General features: G+C 42.6%; 1 protein-coding gene across 1 annotated transcript; it reads right to left on the bottom strand.

The window, feature by feature from the left end:
- DESI1 (desumoylating isopeptidase 1) lies at nucleotides 1-24,293 on the bottom strand. Its single transcript, XM_083156556.1, has 6 exons — nucleotides 23,993-24,293; nucleotides 23,648-23,669; nucleotides 21,323-21,392; nucleotides 10,668-10,777; nucleotides 5,829-5,951; nucleotides 1-3,502 (listed from the first exon to the last, which is right to left on the bottom strand). Exons 1-6 carry the CDS (start codon nucleotides 24,081-24,083, stop codon nucleotides 3,409-3,411), a joined length of 510 nt encoding a protein of 169 aa, XP_083012682.1. The 5' UTR covers nucleotides 24,084-24,293; the 3' UTR covers nucleotides 1-3,408.
- Between the last annotated feature and the right edge of the window lie 42 nt (nucleotides 24,294-24,335).

Raw genomic sequence — 24,335 nt, forward strand, 5'->3', positions numbered from 1 at the left:
TAATTTAACATATATATTTTATTATACATTCAATTCCTATATTTTTGATAGGAACAGGATACAGGGAAGGAATCAATAACACATACAAAAAGAAAAAAACAAATGATGTTAAAGTATGTACAAAACGATTACTACACCATGTAAGATGTATTAAATCAACAGTTATATTGCAAGACTACAATAAATAGAATTATTTTCTCATACATACATACCTTAAACTTTACGGCATGAATACTTAACATGTATGTAGAGCTACTGTATTAAAAAGAACACAGCTGTGTTCAGAAGCGATCATATGTCAGTTGGCCATGGAGTCGGCTGCATTTAGCCAATCCTAACTCTGCTTTGAACTTTATACTTAATATTAAACAGGTATATTTGGAAAGACAACACAATTGGAAAAAATATATATATATATATATTTCGATTTTACCTCCTGATCTGTAGAAACGTTACTTTTCCAATATAACAGCTCACACCTTAAGGGTGGATATATGATATTCTTGAAGTTTTCATGCATGTAGCATTCATGGGGGCAGATGTTTTAAGCCTGGTGAAGAGATAAAGTGGAGATGAACTATAAGGAGATAACAGAACAGCCAATCAGCTGTGTTTTAAATAGGACAGTTGGGAGTTAATTGGCTGGTGCCTTCCACTTTATCTCTAGTTTTTCTCCATTTCATCTCTTCGTCAGGCTCAATACATCTGCCCCATGGTCTGAAAAGTGTTTGGGAAATGGTCAGTATATACTTACAGTCCTAATCCCTATAAAGTTCAAAGTTATTTTAATCATCTGTGCTAAGCTGCAGGGCTATAAGTGAAACTGAACTGAACATTAGTAAATAAAGGACTGGGTGTATCCGCCATTAGAATAAAATCAAGGCTTTCCATGCTGAAACACTTATAATACAGTATACTGGAAGTACACTACAATTTCTATGGACAATTGAGATCTCAGAAAAACAGCTAAGGGCACTGTGAAAATGCATTTTACAACACTTCTATTATCTGATGAGGGGACTACAGCAAAGTGGTTTCACAGTGAAACTCCGGCAAGTGGTCTTTTCAATGTGAAATCGCTTTGCTTTGAAGGTAAATTAGCTTTTTCTTCGCACGTCTATATAAAGCTGAATGAGCACATTTATCTCTATACACCTCTAATAACAGTAAGTCAGAAGTAAAGAAAGAACATTGGTTAAAAATTAACTTGCAGAAAAACAAAGCCCATGTGGATTTGGAGAAAAACATGGTGAAGTACTATTCAGTGTACTTTGGCCCTTCTTTGTTGAATAAAGACAATGAGAGATCAAACACTCAATTCAGTTGAACGCAAGTGCATTTTGTGGACGGATCTTAAGAATCTCAGCACTGCGGATACTCCGAAGCCGAGCATTTACAGCTTTCACGAATATGGCATCTCATTGTGCGGTTTAAATGGTGTAACTGTTCTAAGGGATTTGGGTGCAATGCAAATAGACACCTATCTAGAGATCCATAAAATAATAATAATAATAATATTAGAATAAAAATAAAAATTAGATTTATACAGTTCAGTAGTTCTACTGCTGTCTATGACATGGATAGTCATTTTACAGAAAAAAACGGATATGTATTTACCCAGCAACCTCGTCATCAAGGTCTCGGTGGGGAGTCAAACACGAACACACTTGCCAAGTTCGGCAGAGATGAGCGTCAGTGTGCGTGGGAGGTGTTATTGGTGAGTGGGGCCATACTGCATCGCTAGTGACTTTCCCTGATTGAGCTGCATGTACAGATGATGGGTAAGGTTGCCAAAGACCCACAGGAAAGAGCATCAATAGCACACAATAGATGAAGACGATTTTAAGAATTTGTTGTGACGACATGTTCGCTTCAGTCTGCAAATGTAAAACCGTGCTTACAACAATTTCATCCGATTTAAATGCAGGTGAAATTAATGCTTAATAATGTGCAATAAGAATAAACCCCTTTATTTACCACTTCCTGAGCAGGTAAAAATGTTTGGTTCAGAAACACTGGGGCACTCTACCTAATGATTAACTAGCCACTTGGAATTGTAGAATTATATTAAGTTGGCCAATAAATGTCATTTTTGGGGTACAATGTGCAAATACAGGAAAATGGATGAAGTGAGGTGGGACAGGTAATAAGAGGGTGCTGTATCAATGGGACAGGAGTTTGTAGGATTGAAGATGGGTGTAAGAGGTATTTTTTTTAAAGATTACATAAAGGCATTTTTATGAAGCCCTAATTTGAGTAGAGCATTTATTTTGCAACAAAAAATTCCAGGACGGTGGACCAACCCTGGTAGAATATATATATATTAATTTCTTTGAATTTACATTTCTGTTATATTAGAATGATACATATATTTTTTTGGGTAGCGTACAAATGAAACCTGTACTTTCTGTTGAACCCACCAATGTGTCATAATATATATTGTGTGAAAGAAACACAGCTGATTAAATGTTGAAGATTAATGGAGTTGATCTTTCCTCTCAGAATTTTTTTTTGTCATTTGGTGCTGGCTTATTACACATGTAAAAAACAGTTAAATAGATATGCATTTTTCCAAACGATGATATTTAGCGGTGTGTTCTCCTTTAATGCAACACCACCAGTTATTGGTGGAAGTGCTGCTTGTTTGCAACACACCTGCACTAAAGCCACACTCCTGCACATTCAGGTGCATAAGACCATTCAGAGAATTGCATCTACAGTTGTAGAATTCGATTTATACAAAGTAGAAAATAAGATATAGGAGTACATCATTTTACCATTAGACCCATCAGGACATTAGTGGTTCCAGGAAATGGAGTGCAGCAGGTTAAGCGATTGGTTTTTGTAAAAACTTTGTACCCCACCCAAAAAGCAGCTTACATAGATTTTTATTGGTATGCGGTTATTAGGATGACAGTCAAAAGGTTGACCCCTATTGGTTAACGGGCAAAAGGTCGACACCTGAAAAACGACTTGTTCATACTTTACTATGCCAGTGGGTATAGAGGGATAATATAATAGTGTGCCAAGCGCTGCAAGCCAAGTGAGGGATGCGGTACACTAATACGATTACCTATGTCGGCTAAGACACCAAACAAATTGTAAAAAGTCATTTTGACCTTTAACTTGTCTCGACCCAATACAGGTCACCATTTTTTCATGTGTCAACCTTAGGCCTGTTGACCAATAGTGGTGGGGTGATTGACTAGCGATCTAGACACTGTTAACCTAATGATCCACACCCATATTTTATTTGGTGTCATGACAAAGACAAACCATCACAATATGTTATAAAGGTCTTGGTGTAAATGGAAAGAAACAAAGAACACTTATGGTCAGAAACAGATACTAAAAGTGTTAAGTTAAAAAGCGGAGGCACAGCCCACGCTGGAAACCAACACATCCTGGTTAACTTGGTCCACTCTGCCTGTTAAAACTGTTTCCCCCAGGAGGTTGAATTTGCACAGAGTCCAGGAAAGGACGGAGGGCTTGTCCAAAAGGTCTGAAAGAACAAACAAACATTTATGGTTAAGAAATGAGAAGTCCTTTGTGAATACTGAAATAAAGAGTCAAGAACAGCCTGGTGACACTGAAGGTTTGAGCACATTAACCCCACTGTAGTCACTATTAACCTGATCCTCCTGTGGCTTTAAATGGGCTGCTTGTGGGCAGGATACTCTGTATTACTGCATTCCATCGGGGACCTTTAGTTCCTGGGATTCCTCTCAGCCTTGTTCTACTTCGTGTGCACTGCGCCCCCTACTTTCATATAGCCAAGTGTCCGCACCATCGCTGGCCAGCACTCACAGATAAGGCTGCGGGAGTCAAGGGAGGTCCCGAAAAATGCAGTGTCACAATGCTCCCAAGAGAACATCTCCTCTGTTTCTCTCTCCATGCTCCCCCCCCCCTCCATCCCAGCTATACAGAGTAAAGCGCTGATTAATTGTATCTATTACCCACAATATACACATATATGTTGTTTGAAACACGTTAAATGTTGTATTAGATAGAGAATTCTAAAATAACATTGACTTTACTAATACTTTCTTTGATTTAAAAATATTTTAAATTGGAAACTATATTCTAAATAAACGCTTAGGAATTTTTATATGTCTAGCCATCATTCTTTGAAACACTTTTGATGTATATAGATATATGGATAGTGTTAACAAAAAGTAACTGAATTATTATTCTGTACATATGCCCTGGTAACAATCCACCCCCCCCCCCCCCCCCTTTTTCAGCACAAAAAACCTTTAATGGGTAGTAGGTAGTCTACCCCCCATTTACTTTTCTAGCTGCAACAGACAGAAAAGAACCCCTTAAGACCATTGAGTGCGGAGCTGACAACCTCCATCCACATACTACATACGCTGTTGCTCTTATTTACATATACATACACTGACATTCTTCATACATGCACTGCCGCTATCATTCATGCATTGACGCTCTCATTCATTCATACATACACTGACGCTCTTATTCATACATACACGGACGCTCTTATACATACATACATACATACATACATGCACTGATTCTCTTATACATGCAAACATACATGCATTGACGCTCTCATTCTTTCATACATACACTGACACTCTTATTCATACATACATGCACTGACACGCTTATTCATACATACATACACTGACACTCTTATTTATACATACATTCACTGACATTCTTATTCATAAATACATACATACATACACTGACACTCTTATTCATACATACATTCACTGACATTCTTATTCATACATACATACATACACACACTGACGCTCTCATTCACACACACATACATACATACATGCACTGATGCTCTTATACATACATACATACAAACATACATACATGCTCTCATTCATATATACATACATAGCCACTCTTATAAATACATAAATGCACTGACACTCTCATTTATTCGTTCATACATACACTGACACACTCATTCATACATACATGCACTGACACTCTCATACATACATACATACACTGACACTCCCTTTGGGTTGGTTAGTTGTCAGCATTCACCATGTTGTCAGTGATAAAATACGGACATGGTTATGTTGACAAAACCATTCCCCTCTTCTGCCTTATCCATAGTAGGATGGGTAGTATGCTGAGGAAGAGGTTTAGTCAGAGTACGCTACCCCTATCCCTCCCATAGTGCTTAAGCCTAACCATTCACCTCGCCAGTCTACTCTAATGTTGTCACAGTGCAGAATGTCGACACTGTGGTGGACATAAGAGAACAAGATGAGTTTAAAGGAGGTGTGAAAAAATATATACAATCAAATAAAATGCTTAAATTATTTTACAGCTCAGTGATCAGTTCAGTTGTGGATAAATGGAAGGAGATAGGTGAACTGCTATAGGGTGAGTGCTTAGCACAAGTGCGGCAGTTTAGAAATGGAAAATGAAAACATTTTGAACTACAAATCATGCAAATATTTGACAATGTCAAGTTGGTACACAGTGGGGGAAATGTACTAAGATGTGTATTCTACTTCACATGTGATGTTGTTATGGGCAACCAATCAGAATCTACTTCCTATTTATTTAGCACCCTCAGAAGATAGTAGACAGGATCTGATTGGTTGCCCATAGCAACATCACATGTCATGGAGAATACACATCTTAGTAAATTTCCCCCAGTATGTTTTACTCTTTTGGTTTCCATGCCAATAGCTGCATGAAGGTTTCAGAAAACTACTACATATAGGACCTTATTCTGGTCCACGTTGTGAATGTGCTGGGGAGCGCCGAAATCAGAATCACCCCCATAAGGTGGAGACCCTCATTAACTTAGGGAATCAACTCACGTGGACAGGACCTCGGATGGCAGTTCTGTGATGTATGAAGGGATTTTCCTCCCTGTTAGGAACTGAGCCACTTCATTGGAAAAAGTATTACAGTTGTGATCAAACAAATGGTAGGACTCCCCACTGTGAAACAAAGCAGAGCAGTAATTAAGAAACTTTCCATTGCCTGACAGAATTTATTAGAGTAAAACTGGTTTTACATTTAAAATAAAAAATAAAAACAATGGCAACAGAGAAGCCATGTCTTCTTAGGTCACCTCTGTCTTTTACAGCTCAATAAAATGAATGAGGATGTGATGAGGTTACTAGACCCTTCTGGATAAAAAAAAGCAAACCATGCAAATACTGATCTACTTATTGTAGCATTATATACATATGTACACTTTAATATAATAAAGATTACAAGTATGTTTAAAATAAAAAAGTGATCAAAAGACTTAAGGGGCATTCACACAGGGAGATTGTCAGCACATTTCTAAGAGATCTGACTAGATCGCTTAGAAATGAAGCACTGGTCGCTCCGAGTGAATCGCCTCGGGTGATGGCGAAGCGCAGTCCCATGAGCCGCTTACGCCCGCAGAAATAGAGACAGTGCTTGCAATAGACAAACAATAGGCAAAGCCCTGCTCTGCACAGATCGCTCAGCACACATCCTGGTGTGCATCACGGGTGTGCTGAGTGACGTGCTTAAGGTTAAACACAAAAACCATTCCTAAAATGAACACGTTTGTAACAATTTTTTTTTTTTAGAATATGTCACTATATTTTGCAGTGATGCTGAGGTGTAGTAGTAGAACACCTAATGCATGATTATATACAAACATACACTCAAAATAAATGCCTATTTTTGTAAGCAGCAGCCATATACAAAAACATAATACAGGTTGAGTATCCCTTATCCAAAATGCTCGGGACCAGGAGAATTTTGGATAACGGATTATTCCGTATTTCGGAATATTTTAATATTTCAATGATGTATTTTGAAGTATCTTGCATTTATGCTGTATAAACACATAATATACACACAAATATATTTTATTACCACATAAAATACACAAATATATTTTAATTGTTCAAAAAACAAGGTTTCAAAACGTGAAACAAAATGTGTGTACTATCTCAGCACTGAATTTGAATGCCAAGCAATCATTGTCTTGCACATATATAGTGCCAGTTACATATCATGTCCCCAGTGATGCTATTACAAATGTCCCCAGTGAGTTTTTAGCAAAAAAAAAAAAAAATTTCACTTTCTGGAATGTCCGTATTTCGGAATAATTCGGATAACGGATATTCGGATACGGGATACTCGACCTGTACTGTAAAAACCACAGAGGAGCATTATTTCCATCATGATATACTTCATTATGCAGCAACGGTGGCATGAAGATAGTCAAATCGATCACAGCATCACCTGATAGCTGTTTGGGTGCATAAGCACCTTTGTTATGGTGTAGCATATTTCCTACTGGAAGCCTAGAGCAGGGGTAGCCAACACCAGTCCTCGAGAGCTACCAACATTTTCCAGGTCTCCTCACAGAATCACAAGTTAAGTAATTATCTCTACCTGTGGTTTTTTTGTAATTTGGCAGTGAGCAAAGAGTCCACCTGCGAGGTGGTTTGGAAAACATGAACTGTTGGTAGCTCTCGAGGACTGGAGTTGGCTACCCCTGGCCTAGAGCATACCAAAAGCTTTTGTTGGCCTTCAGTACAGATATTAAAAGGAAATTCTACATGAGTGGCTACACGTAAGGGAAAGGAGAACCCTACCACCACAAGCATTATATACTGTGACGAGGAAAACAAATATAGAAAAGAAGAGTGTAAAATGAGGACGTTCAGACTCCAACCAATGGCAGGAGATAAAAGGATCTGACGTAGGAATATAAACTCCACTCGGAGACACTGGATACTATGGCGCCATAAAGCAGTTATTAATGACAGTACACTCAGAAGCTGCCGTGCACAGCACTAAGGGGGTTATTTTGGTTCACTCTTTCTGACAAATTCCTTCTTAGATGGACAAAACCATGTGCACTGCAGGTGGGGCAGATGTTATTTGTGCAGAGAGAGTTAGATTTGGGTGGGGTTTTACTTCAAAGTAAAATCTATATTGCAGTGTAAAAAGAAAGCAATCTGTACTTTCCCTGCACAGAAACAAAATAACTCACCCAAATCTAATTCTCTCTGCACATTTTACATCTGCCCCCCCCCCCCCGCAGTGCACATGGTTTTGTCCATCTAAGAAGGAATTTGTCAGAAAGAGTGAACCAAATGAAACCCCCTTTGTGTCAGAAACAGCAATCTTTTGAAGAAAGTATTTTTAAAGTTGCTTAGACCTGCCAGTATACTCCTTCACAGTTTTAAGGTCCGGATGTCCTACACTTATTTAAGACTGGCTAATTATTATGGGCCATCGTCTTTTTATAAGCTGGCAGTCTGCACAAGTCCCGGGTCCTATAGACATTGATTGTAAATATTGTTATGATTTTTAGAGAAAGATGAGCATTCTTCTTTTTGGAGACCTATTATGGTCGAATACTAGGATCACAATGACCTTCTAAAATGCAGGAGAACAGGGATTATACCGCTTCCTGTACCAAGAAGATCTTTTAGTCGATAAAGTATACCCTCTGCTGATGTGTGTAATAGAACGTCCAGGAAAAGCAACTATTGGGAACATGACAGCCGGGATTCTTCAAATTGTGAAACAAAACATGAGATTCCAAGATCTACAGAACATAAGCCAGAAGCAAGGCTGGGGAGTTTGTATTGATGGGCAGATCATATATGCATGGGATGACAATCATCCCAATGGACCTTAGAAGGGAAACCATCACTGCAATCATCTTTGCTGAACAACCCTGGCACTGGGGCTAGGCTGATGGGCAGGGCCCAAAATGGAAGAGAACAGGATTTAAGCACCTCAGTGGGAACTTCAAGAGATGATGCATTTTTAACTTTAGATGCCTGTCTTCTTCCTGTTAGAATTCTCAACAGCACATGAGGAAACCTCAGTGTCAAGGCTTTACAACACCTTGCTTTCCTACTGGGCGGAAAAGTCAGTACCGGAACTCCTTGGAACCAATGTTTCTGTGGGCTGGAAGTGGTAGCAGTGGAAGTAGGCATAAAACAAGGCAAGGAAGCAGATACCTGAAGTAGACAATGCACAAAGTATACAGCTAGAGACCAAAGTGTCCTTGTCAGTGACCCAATAGGCTGCAATGTACTGTGGCTCTCTTGACATGGAAAGGACATAGGAAAAAATATCAGCCCTACTCCATTAGTTGAGAAATGTAGTCCAGTGGCAGTGACCACTGAAACTCAGATGCAAACCTATGGCAGAAGCTGTGAATAATCAGGAGGAGGTGTTGAGTGTATGATGTCTGAAGCTTGCTCCAGGTATCCCAAACTGAGTGTGAGGAGCTTCAGCTTGTGCCTGTAAATATACAGTGCCCAAGCTCTTGTTACTCTACCCACAGTATTCAGTGTCTCAGAACAACAAAGGCCTGAAGAGAGTCAAAAGTTGAAAATTAGCACAAGAGGCACACAATGTATCTCAGTGTGAAAGAAACCATTGTTTGGCATGGATAAAGTAACAGCTGCATAATTACAGAATATTTTATATTGGAAGAAACCAGCAGCACTTGCATACCCTCCAACATCTTATTCCTAAAAACGGCATAAACTGGGGAAGTGGGCATGACCACGGGTTAAGGGGTGTGTAGCCATGCCCCATTTCCTATGTTTTCACTGGATCAATATACAAGGAGGCAGCAGTCATGGTGACTGCTTTGTGGGGGAAATGATGCAGTGTGGGGGAAATTATGCGGTGCTATTAGGGCCATGCACTGCTGGTGGCGGGCATATTGTAGGGAGTGGGACAGGGCCCCAGTCACTGTGTTGGGAGCAGCTGGTGTGTGTCCCCTCGACTTTGCGTTCCACTCTGTTTCCGGGGTCAGCAGATAGTGAACACCGGTACTGTACATTGGTTTTAGCCGTTACAGACCATAAAAATAAAAACAGTACTGTACTGGCTAAAACGGTACAGTTGGATGGAATGCACTTGCAGACTTCTTCCAAAGGCTTTCTGCACAACGGGAATAGTTTTATAGTAAAACATTTGTCCATGGTATCAATGTTCTAGCTTTAGCAATAACATAATAAGATGGGGGTATTTGGTCCAGTGTAAATGCAAAGGTGTAGTGTTAATGCATTACAAAGATGTGTCCCATTACACCTATCCTAAAACTCTCATCAAATACACTTTTTTGTCTGGTACTATTAAAGCAACTATTTCAAGTCATGTATCTTTATGCAGACTCTTTTACTCTTTGTAATTTTTTTTTACAGCTATTCAATAAAAGCACAAGGTACACTTACCTATACAATAGTGTACGAGTGCTATAACTTTTCAAAAAAAGATGCTGATCTGAGGAAAAAGGCAAGAGAATGGGGACCAATATGACTGAGTCACGCCATGCTTCCCACTTCGCAGCATCGTGTGAATTTACACAGGCACAATTGCAAGATAACTGCACTACAAGTCTGCTGATATGCAGCCATGTTGTGATACATACCCTAAAATGGTAAAGTACAAAACTAACTATGCATGGCACAGAATATAACATGCACCAAACGTCTCATGCCATAGCACAAAAAAGCTATGTATTCGAGGACACATCTGTGGTCACTACAGGATACACAGTGACAGATATAGTTTGTAAACTTTATAAATAAGGGATTGCAAATGCAGCATGATATGTATCGGTGTTAACTTATTGATTTATTTTAAGAAGCAGACATTTACAGATTACTGCTAATTAGTACAAAGCATACCTGAAGCCAGATTCCCCCAGGGAAGACAGGTACTCAAGGAAGATCTCTTCTGTCACCTCAGTGCTCCCGAGATCCACCACGGTATCTGGGTCACCCAAAAGTGTGCCGCCCTAACACAAAGAGGGTAGCATCACTGTTAATCAAATGGTTATATGCACTTTAATACTTTCCAGTATTAATTAATTTTTGCATGTAAATGTAGAAGATTAAAAGATAGTCACAAATTAACTATAATTACCATTGACACCAAAATTTATAATCCCAATACACAAACCATTTTTATTTAGAAAGTTCCCAGAATAGGTTGACACGGATGTCCCTGTACCCTCATTACATTACAACAGGCATTCCCAACCACGGTCCTCAAGGCACACCAACAGTACAGGTTTTGTAGATATCCAGGCTTGAGCACAGTAATTAATTAGTATCTGAGGGATTCTTATTAAACCATCTGTGCTGAAGCCTGGATATCACTAAAACCTGCACTGTTGGTGTGCCTTGAGGACCGTGGTTGGGAATGCCTGCATTACAATATTCATTGTGTGGAAAACAGTAATCCCATGGAAATATTGTGAAGAAAACAGATTCAGAAATTGATTGTTGTAAAGAACACTAAACTTAAATATTGTAGCTCTACAATCCCATGGACAATAAAAGGTCATTAGTTATCAAGGCAATCCCAAATGCTTACAACTGTAAAGGTCCATACACACTGGGTGACTATGCCCAGCGGGTATGGACAGCAATTATCACGTTCATCGCTGGGGGGAAAGCTGCTCAGTGCATACACACTGAGCAGCTTTCCCCCTGCCCGGCACCGACGGCGGGGGAAGGACGGATTTGCATATGGCAAAGCCGTCCTAAAATCCGCTAATCTGATGAGCGGCTTTCCCGGCAATGATGCGGGAGCGCACAGCAGCGTTCATTGCCGGGCTGTACACACTGGGAGGCTTTGAGCTGAAAGCCGCTCAAACCTGCTGTTTTGAGTGACTTTCAGCTCAAAGTCACCCAGGGTGTATGGGCTTTAAATGTTACCAGCAGCCTTTTGATATATAGCCTTTTTCCTCCAGTTTTTCTACAATTCAGGGTAAAACTATTTTTATTGCTATATACAATAAAGAAAAACTATATATTTGTGTGTCTTTATGCATTTCGTATGTAAGACTGCCTTAAGACTGCCTTTTATATTTATTACCATTAAAAGTTATGTTTTATACAGATGACCGGTTTCTTAAGGTAGACTTAAGGAGAGTACCTTTCTTTAGTTTTCCTTACTGCAAACTTGTTCTACTCTTTTGGTTGCACCTTCACATTTCATGTTCACCATTTCTCATTTGGGCCCTTATTCTGATCGGTGCGGATATTCCCGCATGCGGACGGACCGCCGATGTTGATCGTCTGCGCATGTGCAGAGGTCACTCTGCGCATGTGCAGGCGATTTCGCCGCACGGATTCTTTATACGCCGCACAGGGGGCGTAGAGGGGCGTGAGGGGCTACTTAGCCTCATTACCCTATGCATACGCCCCCCGTTTCATGGGCGTTCCCATGCAAACGCGGGGCGTATGCATGGTAATGAGGCCGTGACGCGTGGGTACGGGGCGGGCATCTGACATCGCCGGATGTCAGCTGCCCGCCCCCATACATGATTTCACACGGACAAGTGTCCGTGTGGTCTTGTGTTGCGGGACCTGGTGGAGTGTGCGGCCCTGCATTCGATGGTCGGCGACCATCGAATGCAGGGGCTGCTCCCAAGACGGAGGAGGCGTATCCCCGTCCAATTTCATGCGGATCGCCACATATCCGCGTACGGACGGCAGGTGGCGATCCGTATGGAAGGCGGGGATTCGCCTGCACGGTCGCGGCCGCATATTCTGATCGGGCCGCACCGATCAGAATAAGGCCCTTAGGGCTGAATTGTATCTCCAATTACTGTGGAATATGCTTACCATCCGTATTGATTCTTTGGGGCAAATTTACTAAGATGGAAGTTCTATTGAAGATGGGATGTTGCCCATAGCAACCAATTCAATCTATTTTTCTTCTACGATCCCATGGCAGCCTTAACATTGGGATTTCATCCCTCCTCCTCGTAATTAGACAGGTTACTTTTTTCCCAGGGACCTCCCCTTCCTGTATAAATCCCTGCTCCTCCCAGACCCTGGTGTCTTTTTTTCCTGTCTCCTTGTGTAGTTAGAGGCAGGAGTGGTTACTTTTATTTTGGCTCACTTCATAGATACAGGGGGTCACTAGGGGAAGAGCAACATGGAAGCGTGGCTCTATGAGTACTGTCCATGTAAAGAGGTCAGGAGCGGATGGGTAAGTCTCCTAAAGAAGGCATATATGTATATCACCTGAAACTGCTAACCAGCATGGTACTGCTACAGAGGGATGCGGCGTCCAGGACAGCGTGTGCGACTACAAGCACCAGGATTCACAGCGCCGGAGGCTACTTCCGCCGACGCCAGGCTTTGAGAGTGGCGGTGACGCGCTTCCTCTGCGGCAGGACTACAACGTCCACAATGCATTGCGGTACACCGTTTCCGGCGATAGCACGCTCAGGCGCGCTCTGCACAGTTAAAAGCCGCTGTACTAGCGGCACTATGGCAGCTTGGATGGAAGCAGAGGGAGCTCTCAGCAAGCGGTGGTGCAGCATTACTGAGAGGCCAGTGGCAGTGACTTTATTAAGCTGGTTTAAGGTAGGACACGTCCTTTCTATTCAGATACCTCAGATGCTTTAAGGATATCTCTTATGGGAATATGTTCATTCAGATTCTGACAGCATGGAGCAGCAGATACTGCCTTCCCCCACTAGAGAAGAGAGTGCCCCTGTGAGGTGAGCCTTGTTATTTTTTTATGCTAATAAGAATAGGGTTTTTGTTATAGCATAGTGACAGGCTTTCTTTCTCCATAGTGTGCCGGAGAATGAGGTACAGACTGGAGCTAGAAAGAAAACAATTAAGAAGAAGCATAGAGAAACATGCTGCATGAACTGTGACAGAAAGTTTGAATTTGTACAAGGCAAAACTCTATGTGAACAGTGTGAAGTGCAACCTAAGCGGGACTCAGGAGCAAGTAGTGATAGTCATACTAAGATGCTTAAGGATTTGATGGACTGGATGAGAGACTCTTTCGTTTCTAAAGCAGAGTATATGGAACAGCAGGGCTCTAAGAGGTCCAGGGATCAAGCAGGTCTGGCATATGATGATCCCAATACGTCTGATGAGCCTGACGAGGCACAGGTGGCCGAGGATGAGCCTGGTGAAATTAAGGAGGACACTAGAATATTCAATTTTGAGACAGTTGAAATTATTCTAAAGAATATATATAAAACCATGAATTATGAAGATCCGGTAACACCCGTGGAGGGGGCGGATGTATTATTTGAGGATAGGTCGAAAAAGACAAGATCCTTTCCTGTACACAGTGTAATCAAGGAGGTCATTAATAAAGAATGGACAAATGTGGAGAAAAAACAGGGCAAGTTGTTCCGAGTCGATGTATCCCATTAAAGATGATGAGTTTATTAAATGGTGTGGATTGCCAAGAATTGATGCAGCGGTGGCGGAGGTCACATCTCGCACTACCTTACCGTTGGAGGACGGGGCCTCCTTCAAGGATCCAATGGATCGAAGAATGGAGAACTCATTAAGGAAACTACACTTCTCCACGGCTGTATCTTTGAAGGCTGGTGTATCTATGGCATCAGTAGCCAGGGCCCTTAGGGTATGGTGTACCACTCTTCATAATGACATTGAGGAGAAGATCTCCAGACAATATCTATTAAAGAATTTAGATGTGATCCAAAGATCGGTGGAGTTCTTATGCGAGGCCTCATTGGATGTGACAACATTTGCAGCCAGGGCTATGTCAGCGGGAGTAGCCACAAGAAGAGCTCTATGGCTAAGACCCTGGGCTGCTGACTCCAATTCAAAGAACCGTCTAGTATCATTACCTTTTGAAGGAACATTTCTATTTGGGACCAAATTGGATGCGCTAATTCATAGGCTCACGGGAGGTAAATCCTTGAAATTACCTCAAGCTAGGAAAACTCGTTTCCAATACCCTTCAGGCTCTAGACAAGCGTTCAGAGAAGCCAAGTCTTATAGACCGGGTAGGCCATACAGTCAAAGAGGGGCTTTTGCCTCTTCTCGCCAGTCCTTTCGTCAAAACTTCCGAAGAGGTGGCAGGCAATGACAGTCAGCAGTTTCCCCCGGTAGGAGCCCGGCTGTTACTATTTGCCAGCATTTGGGGGAATTCAGTTCAGGACATTTGGGTTCGGAACATAGTGTCCGAAGGTTATCTGCTGGAGTTTGCTCAGACACCGATCAAGAATTATTTTATGGAGTCGAGAGATCCAAAATCAAGGTTGGAAGAAAGAGAATTGAAGAAAATCATAGTCAATCTGTTACTAATAAGGGCGATAGAACCGGTTCCATCAGAACAAAGGATGGAGGGGTTTACTCCAATCTTTTCCTGGTAAGGAAAAATACAGGGGGTTTCAGAACTATAATAGACCTGAGGCGTCTGAATCAATACCTGGAGGTAAGGAAATTCCAGATGGAAACTATGAAGACGATCACAGCAGGAGTAAGAAGAGGAGACTTTATGGTGTCCCTAGACTTGAAGGACGCCTACTATCATGTTCCGATCCACAACAGTCACAGGAAATTTCTCAGATTTTCAATCAAAGGGAAACACTATCAGTTCACGTGCCTCCCCTTCGGGCTAGCCTCATCCCCGAGGGTATTCACGAAAGTGCTAATAACAGTTATAGCGAATCTCAGAAAGAAGGGGATTCTGTTATGGCCCTATTTGGACGATATTTTGATAGCTGCTCCCTCCAAGAAGATTCTAATGGGACAGCTCAAGATAGTCATGGAGTACTTACAGTCACACGGATGGCTAGTGAACGTAGAAAAGAGCCAGCACAAAGAATAAAGTTTCTTGGAGTGATGATAGATTCCCTGAGGTTCAATATTTCCCTGTCAGAGGAAAGATGTATGAAGATAAGAGATCTAACAGTCGCCTTGACAGAAAGAAGGGTTGTAGTTCTCAGAGATTGGGTGAGGCTTCTGGGAATGATGTCATCCACGATCGGGATAGTTCCATGGGCTCAATGGAATATGAGAGAATTACAGTGGGCAGTGTTGCCATACCTAAAGAGAAGATGGGCAAAAACAGAGAAGGTGTCAATTCCAGACAAAGCGAGAAAATCTCTGTCATGGTGGAGCAAGCCAACCCTGAGGGACAAGGTGACGTCGTTGCGGGTGCCCAAGTTTGTAGTCATTACAACCGAGGCGAGCCAGTCGGGCTGGGGAGCCCATTCCGAAGGAGAGACAGTACAAGGGCTATGGACAAAAGGAGAAAGTCTGAATTCATCCAATTGGCGAGAGGCCGAGGCGGTATGGAGAGCAATCGAGTTCTTTTCTCCAAGAATCAGGAAGTCAGATTTGAGAATCTTCTCGGACAATACCTCAGTCGTGGCCTACCTAAATCATCAGGGGGGTACGAAGAGCAAGTCCCTAATGAATGTAGTTGCGAAGATAGTGTCATGGGCAGAAGAGAATCTGAATTCCCTAACAGCCTTATTCATGCCCGGGAAACAGAATGTACTGGCAGACTTTCTCAGTCGAAAGCAGATCCTCCCAGGCGAGTGGGAGTTGAATGGAGAGACCTTCAGGGAACTGACCAGCCGGTTCGGAGTTCCAGAAGTAGACCTCATGGCAACACATTTGAACAAAAAGGTAGAGAAATTCTTCTCCAGATATTGGCTACCCCAAACATCAGCAGCAGATGCCTTATCAGTCCAGTGGACGTTCCGGCTAGGGTATGTGTTCCCACCAATTCCATTAATTCACAAAGTGCTAAAGAAAATAATGGAGGATCAGGTAGAGGTGATAATAATCCTTCCTTTCTGGCCTCGGAGATCCTGGTTTGCAACAGTACAGAGATTGGCGATTCTAGGTCCATGGACCCTCCCTCTCAGACAAGATTTGTTAAGACAGGATCAAGTGCTTCACCCGGATCCAGCTACTCTAGCTTTGACGGCTTGGAGATTGAGAGGAACTCCTTGAAGCAGAAAGGTCTCTCAGATCAAGTGGTGGCGATCCTGCTACAAGCAAGGAAGAAAGTTTCTTCGAATATCTACTATAGGGTATGGCGTACCTTTATCAACTGGAGAGGGGTAACTTTACCAATCCAAGAGACATCCACAGCAGAGGTTCTACAGTTCCTGTGTAGAGGGTTCTCCGAGGGTCTGGCCAACTCTACATTAAAAGTGCAGATCTCAGCCTTGAGCGTTCTGGTGGAGAGGAGGTTAGCAGAAGAACAGTTGATTATAAGATTCTGTAACGCAATTAAAAGGATGAGACCTCCAATTAGAGCGCTAGTAGCATCATGGGATCTGAATTTAGTTCTGACGACCTTAATGAAACCTCCATTTGAACCCTTGTCCGAGACTTCATTGAGATATTTAACATGGAAGACAGTATTCCTAGTTGCCATAACATCGGCAAGAAGAGTCAGTGAACTACAAGCCCTTTGGGCTGAAGAACCTTATTTAAAGATACTTCCAGGAAGAATTGTTTTAAAGACAAATCCACATTTCGTTCCAAAGGTGATTTCTGAATTTCACCTCAATAAGGAAATCTCACTACCTTCATTCTATCCTGACCCACAGAGTGAAGAAGAAGAATTGTTACACAAACTGGACGTGGTAAGATGTATTACCATTTACCTACAAAGAATGGAGGAAGTTAGGCAATCAAGAAGCCTGTTCATCATCCCAGAGGGAGCCAGAAAGGGGCTTACACCTACCAAGCAGACCATCGCTAGATGGTTGAGAGAAGTTATCTCATTTGCATATAAATTGGAAGGAAGAGAAGTTCCGGCAATCATTTCGGCACACTCCACGAGGGCTACGGCGACGTCCTGGGCTCTGAAGGCGAATGCATCAGTCAAGGATCTGTGCGACGCTGCTACTTGGTCCTCAGTTCATACCTTTTCAAGGCATTATGAGCTAGATGTATCAAGAACTCAATTTGGGGGTCAAGTTTTGCAGAGTGTGTTTAAAAAGTAAAAATCTATAGAACATGCTATTGTGTCCCTCCCTTTCTTATTGGCTTTGGTATTTTCCCAATGTTAAGGCTGCCATGGGATCGTAGAAGAAAATGTTGGATTATACTCACCGATAATTCCTTTTCTTCTTAGAGACCATGGCAGCCATGGTTTGCCCTCCCTTTGTGTTCTTTTTTCCCAGGAATGGAAGGAGACACTCGAAAAGACACCAGGGTCTGGGAGGAGCAGGGATTTATACAGGAAGGGGAGGTCCCTGGGAAAAAAGTAACCTGTCTAATTACGAGGAGGAGGGATGAAATCCCAATGTTAAGGCTGCCATGGTCTCTAAGAAGAAAAGGAATTATCGGTGAGTATAATCCGACATTATTATCTTCTAAAAGGTGCTAAATAAATAAGAAGTAGAATCTGATTGGTTGCTGGTCCCATCTTCAATAGAAATCCCATCTTAGTAAATTTAACAATTCGAGTGTTCATACCAGTGCTCCAGTCTTGTCTTCACTTCCCCCTACATACAGTATATACAAGCCAGCAAATATATTGCTTATAATTCAGGCTTTTAAAGTTAATCTAAATACAATATAGTCGATCTTACAACTCAATTAAAATAGGCATAATTATTGTCAACATTGATGTATACAGCACTAGCATACTCCACAGTAGTTTGTAATTTGAACTATGGCAACAAAAACAGACTGTCAATTACCAAAGAGATAAGAGGGCCCCCTGCTGGCAAGCTTATAAGAATGTGTACATTCACAAAGGGCTGAATTCCATCAGCCACGGTTGATTACCACGGGCTAATTGATATGCTAACGCTCTTAAATTATACAATTTAAGGTGGAAAAGACTTTACTATTGAAATGCGATTGTGTGACAAGGGAATCTCCAGGACATACGGTAAGGTCAGCCGAATTCGACTGTACGAATGCATTCACCATCGATAACACGGCCGTATATGGCCATAGTGTTGCAAATTTACAATCATTCGTACGAATGACAAGTAGACCATGTTTTTGCAGCATATTTGCCTGAAGCCTGCACAGATCTGCAAGATAAATAAGAAAATCATTAAAAAATAAATGGAGTGCCAGGCTTGGTCATTGAGCCGGCCCTGAAATACAGGGGGGGGGGGGGGGGGGAGGGAGCCCCTGTATTTCTATAACCAGCACAAGGCTCATGGTCCAGTCCTGGTTCTCAAAAATCCTGTCTTCCAAATGACCACGGCCGTCCGGTTTCAATACCTTGCGGTATCTTTTTCAAGAAAAAGATACCGCAAGGTATTGAAACCGGTCGGCCGTGGTCATTTGGAAGATATCGCAAGGTATTGAAACTGGTCGGCCGTGGTCATTTGGAAGAACAGTGAAAGGGACCAGACGGATTCTCCACTCTAAATCCATTATCCAGGGATGCCTGTTTTGGAATAACAACACATGCTTTTTTTGGCTGTAATCACCTGTAGACATAATTGAATGGATCCTGAGATCCTAAACACTATCTATTTTTATCTGTGTTTTATTAAAAAAAGTGTGTTTTATTGCACCATGATGTTTTTCTTATCTGTTTGAGACACAATTCTTATCCAAGAAGGAGAGTGAGAGGAGCATTGGTTCCATAGTGACGAGCACCGTCCCTCCCTTCATGCGCTGTTGTCTACCACATATGTAGACCTCACTAGTGGGTACGAGTTAACGCCATCATTATTTAAGTCATTTCTATTGTTGAAACAATATCACACTATTGTGGCTTTTTGTTTTTCTCTTTTGGGTCTCATCTTGAATTTTTTATAAGCGCCTTTAACACCTGCCAATCCTGTATGGTATTATAGTCTCAGCCTGCCACCATGTTGTACGTTACTTATGCCAGACAATCATGGGGTAATGTATGCAGAGCTTAGCCCACTCTTATGGAGCTAAGCTTGGCATTTCCTGGGGCTAAATGAGCGTCTTCATAGCATAATTACAGTACAACATGGTGGCGGGTTGAGACTATCGGCCACAATGGAGCCCACCCTTATGGAGCTACAGTAAGCTCTGCATACTGTACACTGGTAAAGTGGAAGCAAAGGTGGACAGTAAATGGCAATGGCGCTTCACATATCCATCCATGGCACTGTACTGTAGTTTTCATTATTGGAGCGATCGCCAACCAGCTGCGAAGCATTGTAATCACAAGAATTTGTAACCGTACGCCATAACGGGTCATTTCTCATGTCCTGACAATGAAGCCAGGATGGTGGGTCAACAGTATAGATGAGTCTGGCTACATCAGTATGGCCATTTCTATCAGTCCCTGCCCCAGTAGAGCTTACAATCTATATTCCCTACCACATGTACATGCACACATTCACTACCTGGGGGTGTGTAGGCAAGGCGGATTAAGAGTGCGATTCAGGAATTTGGTGCTTGCAGAAAAGAGGACTTTTCTGGGAGCGCCTCAGTGACTGGAGGGTAGAAGAAAGGCTTGTTGACTGAGTGAGGCAATTCCATAGAATGGATGCAGACAGAAGAAAGTGCAGTATCTGGTAAATTTTGGATGGGTGCAGAATATTTTCTCGGCATTCATAATGATGACATGTTTATTTTGCCAAAATTGACCATGTCAACATCGAAGTGAAGTCTACATTGTCGACATGTTGACAAAGTCTATTGACTGTAATTATGGGGTAGATTTATTAACAGACGATCAGGGGAATATGCGCTATCCCCGTGCGTTATTGCAGGGGATAGCGCTTCCCCTGATCTAGGAAACCGCCAAGCGGGTGTCTGTCGTGCGGCGGTGTGGGGCAGGTGGCATAGCGCAGCTACGATATTTAGTAGTGCGCACCTGCCTCCTGCCTAATTTATGAACAGTCAGCATCGTTGACCGTTCCGCCGCCTGCAGCTATCGACTTCAACAGCTGCAGGCGGCGATGCCCTATGCCCACAGCAGGGACAGCGCTGTCCCTGCTGCTGGCTCTGAGTTGCGCTGGTGATCTCGCGAGAGTAGCATGCGCAGTGCGCAGGCCGGGGGGAAGGAGACAGCGCATCAGTATTAACTGATACGCTGTCTCCAGGAGGGGACATCGCCAGAGGGGGGAATTGACACTCCCCCGCTTCGGCCAGCAAGATATTGATATATCTTGTCGGTGTCCCCTCCTGCTTCGCCTTGCTAATGAGGCGAAGCAGGAACTGTTATAGCGGCGCGTTTAGCACCGCTATAATAAATCTACCCCTATATCCCTAACCTTAATCCAAATGTAAAGGTTGACTGTGACTGTCGACATCTTGATCAGAGATATACCTACAGTGAACCTGTTGGATGGGTCAGAAAGGTTTTGCATTCACTGATAAACTCAATTTTTTGTAGGACATCTTTATCCAGGGATATTCTATAAAAAAAATAGGTAAAGGATGCCCTGATCAAATGAGCCCAGAAAGTGTAGTTTATATATTTTAAAATTACTGACCCAATACAGACTTCATTACATTGGAACACAGTATAATTACAGTTGCGTTATGCTCATAGTCATTAAAAGGGATGTACAAATCTGAGAAATCATCCCATAGCAACATCGGGGACACTGCAATCATGTTCTTACCGGCACACAGCTAGTGATGCCCCCTCCGCCATAGAAGAATTCCTCCTCAAAGACAATGATGGAAGTGTGCCTGGGAATTAAAACAAATAATAATTAGTGGCATCAGGTGATTAGTGAGATTGCTCTACAGTCACAGGACTATTAGCTGGGATACATGAAAATCACATATTTGGACAGAATTATTTATGTTTCATGGGGCCTTATAGTCATATATTTAATACCATCATAAAGTACCCTGCACCTGTCACAACATGTCCGGTTCCTATTTCCTGGTTGGGATGTCACTGGTGCTTCTAGCACACTCTATTATGTATCTGAGCAAAGAGATACAGACCAGTGTAAAAGAAGCACCAGAGCAGAGAGCGACACCCCAGGCAGGAAAGAAGAACTGCAGGCGTTATGACAGGTGCAGGGTGCGAGCATGGCCACGAAAATTAATAAATAATAGGAATAAAAAGTCATCATGGCCATCCAAACAACATTGTAGATGTATGGAAAAATAAAAAAAAAATATTTATAACTTTAAATATTCTCAAAACAATCAACAATTATGTGAATTAAACAAAAACACATTACGCCAAGTGATTTTTAAATGAAGACTTAACACAGAATTATGGAACTACAAGAAGCAGCAAAATATTACTGCCTCTTTAGTTCTGATGAGCTGTCATTTTTCAACCGCTTTTTTTATAGTAACTGCTTGGCATAGGCATGTAGGTATTCCACTACACTGTGTAAAAGTAAAATAAATAGATTAATAAATAATAGTCCATACACACTGGGCGACTTTGAGCTGAAGTTTTGTATTTTGAGCTGATAACCACGAGTGTGTATGGGGCAGCAATGAGCGGTGAGTGCTGATGCGTGCTCCTGCATCATCGCTGGCCCTGTCTCTCATCTGCTGGTTTTACCAGCAGATGAACGACAGGTGGACGGCTTTTTCAGCCAAGCGTTTTTCACCCTCATCGGTCTGCAAAATCGTCCAGTGTGTGTGGACCTTAAAAAACACCTTGCATCACACGCTTTATAAAAGACTTTGGGGCACGTTTATTAAGCTCAATGAAATTATAAATTGGCTGGTTACAGACTGGGTTTGAAAAATGAGTTAGGAGCTGTTTGCTCGGTGATAAAGTACCAGCCACTTTATCCCTTCACAGAGCTTAATAAATATGCCCCTTTAATTTTTGATTGTGAGAAAGCGTCAATACTTTCTCATTGTTACTTAGATATTTATTCCACTATCAGACATGCGACCTGGGAATTACCCAGCAGTTTGAGTGCCAGGTCATTTTACCGGGTGCACTTTCACCCTGAGCAGCAAATTACAGGGTTAAAAATGGTACTTGTGTATTATCACGGCGCCCGGCTATGCTACGTTTTCAGTGTAGGTAAGCTACATTGTCAGCGTTGCCCAACAGCTGCCTAGGGCAGTCAGCATAGCGACTCCGTGGCAGCCCTGTGTAGTCAGCGTAGTGTCCCCGTCAGGCAGCTAGTCACCGTACTGTCCCCGGGAGCTTCAGCTCTGTCCCCGGCAAGCCTGCAGATGCCGGCGGAGAGGGGATCATGCGGGCGCTGGCGGAGAGGCGCTACGCTCCTGCATCTCAGTAAGTATTGCGGCAGGGTACGGCAACCCTGCCAACAGGGTTAGGGGATCGGTAGCACGTGCGTCTCCTGCACAAAGTTGGGGTGCGGCCGCAAGTGTGTCTCATGCACAATAAAGGAGGCATTTGCCAATACAAATGCCTCCATTTGAAACCCCCACTATCGACGCCAGCCTGAAGCTTGGAGAGTGCAGCGAGCCCCATAAGGGGATGCATTACGCGTCCTCCCGACCTGTTCATACCCCCACTATCCACGTCGGTGTGAATTTGATTTTATAAAGTGTGGCAAGCGTAACGAGCCCCACGAGGGGATGTGGATTACTTTACATGTATTCCGTGTCCGCTCGCCACGCTTTATAAAATCAACTCTACGCCGACGTGGATAGTGGGGGTATGAAAAAAAAAAATCATAACTGAACATAAACTATCCTGATCTTTTCTGTTACATACTCTATAGTAAGTTTGAGTTAAACAGGATTCGTTTTTTTATATCTTGGAGAAATAAATGAGACTGATCTATAAAAACCAGGACACACGGGAGCCTTAGCATTACTACAAGGCAAAGGGATGTTACAAGGGATAGGATAGTTGCTGGCATGGCACTTGTGTGTGTGACAGGACTGCTTATTCCCAAGTACAGCTAAAGTGCACAAAATACATTTTCCTGAGCATAATTATTATACAGTATTAAAAAAACCCTAATAAAGTAAAACCAGACACTCACCAGATCCCTTCTAGCTGTTTCCCTGAGGAGAACAAAGACAGAATATGAAAATGTCAGTATGCATATAATACATTGGGTGACAGCACCATATGACACACATACACCCCCACACATGTGGAAATGGTTGGGTGCTTTCTAACAAATCTCTGACTATAGAACTGGGTAGGTTTCTGGGACCTCCTCCCACCTGATGGCTATGCCAGTGACAGGCAGTGGGTACTGCAGGTGGCTCCTTTGGGGCATAACATCCTACTAGCACTGTCCATTAAGCCATAGTCACGGCGGCATGCACATACATACATACATACATACATACATTCATACACATCTAAGAGACGTAGTTACCCAGCATGACAGGGCTGAGGCGGCGTGCCAGGCCCCGGGAGAGGTCGTACACGTACAGACGGACGGGAGTCGGTACTGGAGCTTGCTCCATAGCAGCAACCTTCTGTATCACACCCACAGCACAACACACCGAAAGCAGCAACAGAGTCTCTGTGAATGACAGCCCGGCAGCAGTGGGCGGGCACACACGTTACTGGGCACGCCCACTGCGGGGAGTCCGGCCATTCAGAGCCAGATCACCCTGTTGACGAACGTCCGCCTACCGGTCGGAGGCCGCACATTACGTTGGGGAGAAGGTCACGCCCATTTGCCATGTCATTACTAATAAGGGCGCTGCTGTGTC

Source organism: Crinia signifera, chromosome 8, assembly GCF_055691185.1.
Source record: "Crinia signifera chromosome 8, ASM5569118v1, whole genome shotgun sequence".
Lineage (NCBI taxonomy): Eukaryota > Metazoa > Chordata > Amphibia > Anura > Myobatrachidae > Crinia > Crinia signifera.

What these genes read in the sequence shown, in the direction of transcription:
- DESI1 (XM_083156556.1), bottom strand. Translation starts at nt 24,083, where the DNA reads ATGGAGCAAGCTCCAGTACCGACTCCCGTCCGTCTGTACGTGTACGAC. An exon ending in CTGGGGGAATCTGGCTTCAG is followed by an intron (nt 5,952 to 10,667) that starts GTATGCTTTGTA and finishes TTTGTTTCACAG; the next exon opens with TGGGGAGTCCTACCATTTGT. An exon ending in CCATCCGAGGTCCTGTCCAC is followed by an intron (nt 3,503 to 5,828) that starts GTGAGTTGATTC and finishes TTGTTCTTTCAG; the next exon opens with ACCTTTTGGACAAGCCCTCC.